Source organism: Penaeus japonicus, unplaced genomic scaffold, assembly GCF_977035675.1.
Source record: "Penaeus japonicus unplaced genomic scaffold, GWHDUDI00000001_assembly GWHDUDI00000024, whole genome shotgun sequence".
NCBI lineage: Eukaryota > Metazoa > Arthropoda > Malacostraca > Decapoda > Penaeidae > Penaeus > Penaeus japonicus.
In genome coordinates, this window is record NW_028234426.1 from 17,437,651 (window position 1) to 17,445,150 (window position 7,500).

General features: G+C 35.1%; 2 protein-coding genes across 2 annotated transcripts in view; one reads left to right on the forward strand and one right to left on the reverse strand.

Annotated features, from left to right (window-relative positions):
* Positions 1–6,258, reverse strand: part of amrt (TM2 domain-containing protein 2 amaretto) — a 13,811-nt gene extending 7,553 nt beyond the window's left edge. Inside the window, exons 1-4 of the mRNA XM_086551139.1 lie at positions 6,073–6,258; positions 5,848–5,891; positions 3,921–4,048; positions 2,286–2,323 (exon numbers count right to left, since the gene is read on the reverse strand). Of these exons, the coding sequence (XP_086407265.1) occupies positions 2,286–2,323; positions 3,921–4,048; positions 5,848–5,891; positions 6,073–6,224 (362 nt within the window). The 5' untranslated portion in view covers positions 6,225–6,258. The remainder of the gene's footprint in view (positions 1–2,285; positions 2,324–3,920; positions 4,049–5,847; positions 5,892–6,072) is intronic.
* Positions 6,259–6,463: 205 nt separating this feature from the next.
* LOC122262074 (uncharacterized) overlaps positions 6,464–7,500 on the forward strand; it is a 40,057-nt gene continuing 39,020 nt past the window's right edge. The window contains exon 1 of the mRNA XM_086550764.1: positions 6,464–7,500. This exon is cut by the window's right edge and continues 237 nt beyond it. Within this exon, the coding sequence (XP_086406890.1) occupies positions 6,603–7,500 (898 nt within the window). The 5' untranslated portion in view covers positions 6,464–6,602.

The window sequence follows — 7,500 nt, forward strand, 5'->3', positions numbered from 1 at the left end:
ATACAAATCTAAAATCTATACCAGGCACTTGCAGTAGTACACCATATCTCACTGGTAAAGGTAAAAAAGGCACTGCAATGCTACTTCTTAGAAATATCCATTAATCCATTGCGGACAGGAGATAGATTTGCTTGCCCAATATCCAGGTTGGCTTTTATTTCAGAGCGAGGCAACGTCCCACAACATACCTTGACTTTTCCCACTCTCTTTTAGTCAATCATTTTGTGTGTGTGTGTGTGTGTGTGTGTGTGTGTGTGTGTGTGTGTGTGTGTGTGTGTGTGTGTGTGTGTGTGTGTGTGTGTGTGTGTGTGTGTGTGTGTGTGTGTGTGTGTGTGCGTGTGAGAGAGAGAGAGAGAGAGAGAGAGAGAGAGAGAGAGAGAGAGAGTGAGAGTGAGAGTGAGAGTGAGAGTGAGAGTGAGAGAGAGAGAGAGAGAGAGAGAGAGAGAGAGAGATAAGAGAAGAGAGAGTGAGAGGTGAGAAGTGAGAGTGAAGTGAGAGTGGAGAGTGAGAGTGAGAGAGAGAGAGAGAGAGAGAGAGAGAGAGAGAGAGAGAGAGAGAGAGAGAGAGAGAGAGAGAGAGAGAGAGAGAGAGGGGGGACAACAACATGGGGATGTCTGTTGTATAAAAGAATGAATACAAGCAGTCCAAATATATACAATACATAAATGTTTTTATTTTCATATCTTGGTGTATTACTTCTTTTAGATTTTTGAATTAAGCCTAATAGATATTGCCTCACTGTTAATGCATTTGTTTCAACAAGTAATTTCTGTCAAAAAAACACATACTTTCATATATAGTGTAAGCAATATTGCACATTTCTTTGGTTCCGGCAACTTAGTCTCAATCTTCCATCAAAAATGCACAATTTCAACACTTGGGCCAATTGATGGGCTCTCATATTACACCAAGATGGACCCAGATGTCCCTTTTTCCATTTTTTCCACAACATTGATCAAAGAATGCCTGATAATCAACATAACAATGAAAACAAAACAATTCTCACCGGCACTTCTCAAGGAATGACAACTGAGGAACTTTCAAATTGCCCAGTAGCAAATACGCACATCCACAGTTTAATGAAAATGATAAAAAATCATGAAAAGTTGTTGGAAATGTTAAATTTCTAGAAATAAAATAGAAGAAATATATAATCATAAAAGGAAAGACACTTTCAACCAGAATTGATAGTTTTTACAATGGCATAGTAACACACAAACTAGTTGACATACCACAGAAATGATTTATGCGGTCAGTGTAAGCTTGACATCGTACTATTAACATCATGATCAACTTAGAAAAATGTATTGCTGGCGCATCAAACCTGCTGAATAATATAAACAATTTGCAGAGGAAGTGCTCTGAATGAAAACTGTTATATAATTTTCATTCTATTGACTACATGTACTATTTTCCTTGTATCTTGAGGCTGTCCAAAACTTGACCTATACTAAAATACCTATACTTTAAACACAGTTAGTTGGGACAAAGTGCAATGAGAAATTGTTTATCACAGGTGCTTGATTTTAGAGAATGTTCTGTTCGTGAATCTTTGAAGTTCATGCTTTTCAATTTTTTTTCCATGGTGTCTAATCTTGCCTTAGTTGTGACTTACAAGATACCTGATGATTTTCCACAAACGTATTGGCACTAGTATATTTTCACTAGGAATTTGGGGTTCTGGTATTTATTCAGCAGAGCGTTACATTACTAATTGCCAGTGTTACCAATGGAATCCTCTTCCATTTGCTATAATAAGACTGAGATTAATCTGTGCACCCCCCCCTCAACTCAAAATCTTGGTTTGAATAGCAGGACCATGAGGGAAATCAGGAAAACTGCTGGATAAAAGAATAATATTAGGTAATTTAAATAAATATTATAGTCGTGTACACCATCCTAACCCAAATGACCTATCTAACTTAATATAGTTTTAAGGCACGTACTAGATCAAACACCATCTTAAGATTCCCAGCCAAGGCTCTACATCTGAAGATGTGGCCTGTCTTGGAAGTGAAAAAGATCTATATATCTTTACAACATGAAAAAAGTAATTCCATAGAACTATTTGTATACATTAGTAATAAAACACATACAAAAATTTAATTTTAATGCACACCATCCTAGTTGGAATCCAAAAATGCATATAAGTAATAAAACAGGGAAAAGCCTGTATGAATTTATAAATTAAAACAATTTAATAATGATGATGCCACCAGGTCGGATAACTCGAGTAGATCCAAAAACTAATAAAGAAACTACATTACTTTTGATAATAGGCTCACCAGCAATAAATCACATAGAAATAAAAGTAGATCCTCATCTAGGAAGTGACCATTTCCATATAATCATAGAAGAAATAAATTATCAAAATCAACCTAAATTAATATAAAAGAAATGGCAGTTTAACGATAATGGATGGTCTAAATATCAAGAAGAATTTTAAAAAGGTGGATATAGAAAAAAAAAAAAAAAATGGGACAAAATCACTTTATATTTGAAGAGAAAAAAATTAATCATAAACCAAATAAACCATAGTGGAATCAAGAATGTGATGAAATTATATAAAAAAAACAAAAAAAAAACAGTATAAAGCATATAATAGATGGAAAAAAAGACATAAACCAAAAAAACAAATGGATTATAAAGAATTAAGAACAAAAGCAAGACAAGTAATAGAAAAACAGAAGAGGGAATCATGGGGGAAATTTTGTGAACAAATAAGTTTTAAAAAAAAAACTAATTTTAATAATTTAAATAATATAAAAAAATAGAATAACCCATCCAACCTCCGACTGGGGCGGGGAATTCGTAAAAGAGCCTTGAATGTCCAAATGCCGGGGCGTTCGAATTATTAGGCCTAAATCAATTGAATGGCTGGCACAATACTGTGCCGCCCGGCAACTGGGCTTTTGAATGCGCGGTACACATGCTGTACCACCCGTCCTGTGTGGGTTAATACATCCACCAAAAGAATTTGGAACTTTATTAAAAAGTAGACAGGTAAAATAACATCAAGTTGCTCTCCCATAATTGACAACAATCTCCCAATTACAGATGCTGATAGGAAATTAGAACTTTTTAAAGAAGAATACGTAAAAGTAACAAACAAACAGACAAAGAAAATGTTAACAGAATTAGAAAAAGAACTAAATATTCAAAATGATGATGATTTATGCAAGGAAATATCATATGGTGAATTAAAAACAACAATAATGAACACAAAAAATGGAAAAGCATATGGGCCAGATGAAATAAATTATGAATTTTATAAAAATGTCCCCGATAACATCTTAAAAACAATATTAAATACATTCAATAGTTACTGGTTAACCCTTTCCCGACGGGGCACACGCTACGGGAAAACCCCTAGCCGGGCCATTGCAATATTGCATTGGAAACGTCACACTGGCATGATGCCCCGGCGTCGGGAATTTAGTTGTGTCACACGAGTGTGACGCAACGTCGTCATAGGTTTAAAAGGGGAATAGCCAACCATGTTTAAAAATGCTATAATAAATCCAATAAATAAACCAGGAATAGATTCAGGAGATATAAAATCTTACAATCATATCAGCAGAACCTCTTGTATTAGTAGGATATCTAAAAATATAGTGACAAAAAGACTAAACTGGTGGTTAGAAACAAATAAAAAATTAGACGAAGATCTAGTAAACTTTAGAGCAAACAGAACAGCTATCGATGCCATCCTGATTATAGATTTGAAGATCAGTCAGGCAATAGAACAAAAAAGATATGCACTGGTAGCTTGTCTGGACTTAGAGAAAGTATTTGACTGTAAATCATGAAGCTTTGATAATAAAAATGGAAAAAATAGGTATTAAAGTAAAAATATTACGGAGGATAGAAGACTTTTTAAAATAAAGAATCTTTCAAATAAAAATGGAAGGGAAACTAACAGAAATGGGTAAAATAACAACAGGTGTCCCACAAGGATCAACACTAAGTCCAACATTATTCAATATACTAATGTCCGATATAAAACTACCAAACACAATATACAAAATTATATATGCTGATGATGTCCCTTTAATAACCATAAACAAAGATATAATTGAAGCACCAAACATCTTAGAAAATGGATTAAAAATATTAAAAGAATGGACAAATAAATGGGATCTGAAAATGGATTTCACAAAAATTAAACTAATGTATTTTACAAATAAGAAAATTAGGATAATCCTAAAAATAAAAATAGGAAACGAAAAACTAATATTTACCACGCAGCACAGAATATTAGGGATAATTTTTGATAGTCTAAAGTTGCATTGGAAAAAACACATAGACTTTGTGAAATAAAAAACAATTGAGAGAATAAATATAATGAAAAAACTATCATCTCTAACATGGGGAGCAAATAGAGAAATGTTATTTAAATTTATGAAATATATATAAGACCAATAATAGAATATGGAATCTCTATATATGGGGCAGCACAACAATCTGCAATAAAAAAGTTAAACATAATATAACCTAGTGCAATGAGAATTGCAACAGGATGCTTCAGATCAACCCATATAATAGCATTACAATCCATAACAAATCCAATACCATTAACCCATTCCCAACGGGGCCAATCCGGCTTAAATAGACCAAAATTCCGGGACTCTTGAACGCATAAGCCTAACGCGTCGGGATTCTCGGCCGCACTGGCCGCTGGCTCCTCCCGCGCCCCGGGCTGGACAAAGTAACGCGTCCCCGTCGTGTAGCCCAAAAACCTCTAGACGTGTTATCTTGTCATCCGTCGTTAACGGGTTAATAGATAAAATAAAAGAAATAGAATGTATATAGATAATAAAGAATTTAGAAAAACAGGATGGAATGCCAGTAAAAGACTTGACTAAAGATAATAAAAGAGACTACAATTAAATAAAGAAAAGGAAAACTTTAATTCATAGGGTAATTGAAACATGCAGAATATTAGATGTAGATATGAAAATCAATACAGTACCAAATATAACTCCTGTTCCACCATGTATGACATATCAGAGAATTTAAAAACAACTATAGAAAATATGGGCAAAAACACTCCAGAACAAATGATTAAACAACAATTCCATTTAATAGAAAACACAATATACAAAGAATATTATAAGATATACACAGATAGGTCAAAAAAAAAAAAAAAAAAAAAACTCTCAGCAGCAAAATATATACAAAAAAATATATATATCAACACTATGGAAATTACTGGAATATCCACAAATCATAGAAGCTGAACTATACGCCATTAGACAAGCAATAAGCTATATACACAATAACAAATTACAAAAAACAGTAATCTTAACAGACTCACCTGCAGCCATATATACTATAGGAAATCCCAGATAAAAAAACTACAAACAAAAAATACCAGATCCAAAAATAAAAAAAAGACTGATAACAAACACACAAACAATAAAAAAGAAAAAAAGCACATGAAATCCAAAATCCCATCACCATGAACCTAGACTCAAAAAACAAAATAAAAGAAAACTAAAAAATAAAGAAAACTGGAAAACAACTCTAAAAAGAATTCTAGAAACAAAGAATACTACATCAAGGATAATCAACCACTTCCATGGTCAAGATAAAATAACAGGAAAATAGATGTATGTCTTACTAGGATAAGCATAAAACACACAAAATTGAGACACGCCTAAAAAGACTAAAATTAGAAGCGGATCCAATATGTAGATGGTGCAATAATCAAGAAGAAACCATCAAACACCTGACACTACAATGTCCAAGATTCCACTCATACAGAATCAAATTACTTCAAGCACTAATAAAAGGCAAAAATCCACAACCCTAATATGAAAATGCTAATTACAGGTGCTGATCAACCTCCAATAAAGAAGTAATACATCTTGGGACATACAAAGATCTTCCTACAAAAATAAAAAATTATAGATATGACATAAGTAGTAAGAAGAAACGAGAAAAAAGATCCAGGGAATATAGACTTCAACAGAGTCTACAACCCTAAAAGAGAGGAAAGAGGCCCCTTGGTGCTTTACAAAGTTAAGAACAGTTCTGGGTTGGACTAATAAAGAGTGGCGGCAAACTTACAAGAAGGAACAGTTAACCTTCGGCGAATGTGGCACACAAATTTCTAAATCTGCTTTATCTGCATGAGACTGCGAAGGCTCCCCACAAACGGCGCTCAGAATAAAAATAGTAAATAAAAGAGACACAACCACTGTGCTAAACTTTTCTCTCATGATTGTAAACACTAGCCAGCATGGTTGCAAACTTTAAAGTCTCCAGTGATTAATGCTTAAAAGGCAATAAAGGAACATCTATATAAATATAAAAAAATATAATAATGAATGTATTTCTATTATAGTGGCATAAGCGTAATTGTAAAAATAATGTAAATACAGCACATTTATTGTCAAAAGAGACGAATGAACTGTTGGCATGCCTGCAAGAGGTTGTGCCATCTGTCGGTCATCGCGACAACTACATTTTATATTGTGCACTGAGAGGCAAGAAAAGCACGCCGCCTTGGCGGTCCAGTTTTAGCTATTGTGTGAGACTCTTACGTAATCCGAAGTTGGTTGGAAACAAAGCAGGATCAGTAGTCACTTTTCATAACAATGGACCTACAAGTAGAGGCAAGTGACGCCTCCAGAAATGAAGTAGAAGTAGGAGGTGGAGTTAGCGAGGAAAAGCTTGGCAAGCAGTTGCAGGTAGTGTCCATCGGGAATCAGGAATGCGGGGATCTGAAGGAAACCCTGAAGGACTCACAAGTTAGTGATATTACATGCCAATCAGAACAGCCTACCATGGGTTCGGGGGAAAGCAAGTGCGGAGTGCAGACCAATGGCGAGTCCCTTGTGAACGGCGTGAGCGAGGAGGGAGCTGCCAGTGGCGCAGACCCTAATGTGACCATCAGCAGCAAAGAGTTCAGTGTCACAGAGGGTACACGAGAACAGGAGGTTAGTCACAATGAAAAGGAAGAAGAAGACACAAATTTCAAAGTTACAGAACTGATTAATGAAATATTACACCAGTCATCATACTTAGATGATAGGAACCTAAATGGGCTAGAGTTTGCTGATACTTTGCCAGAAGAAATAGATGCAGCAGACCTTGATCTTGCAGTTAAAAGTTCATCACATGTATTGTACCTTAACCATAGAGAGGAAAATGGGTCTTCGCCAGACTCGGATTCCAACATGACCACTGCAAGTGAGGGCTCGTCCACCCCTACAAGTGAGTTATCGTCGACCTCCATACACTCCTCCGATCAGCAGAATTTCCTTAACACACAGGATGCTAGGGTTTTGACCCAGCTGATTTGCTCTAACAATCTGGCTGATCCAGATTGTAGATTAGAGGACAAGCTTTCAAATGAATGTAATCCAAAATTATTGCTTGAGGTGAGTGTTCCTGATTGCATAAATGACCTAGACACCTTATCAGTTAAAGAAGCCATATTAGAAAGTAATGATTCCAGTATTCTGGTTATGGAACTTATTGGAGACACAGCTG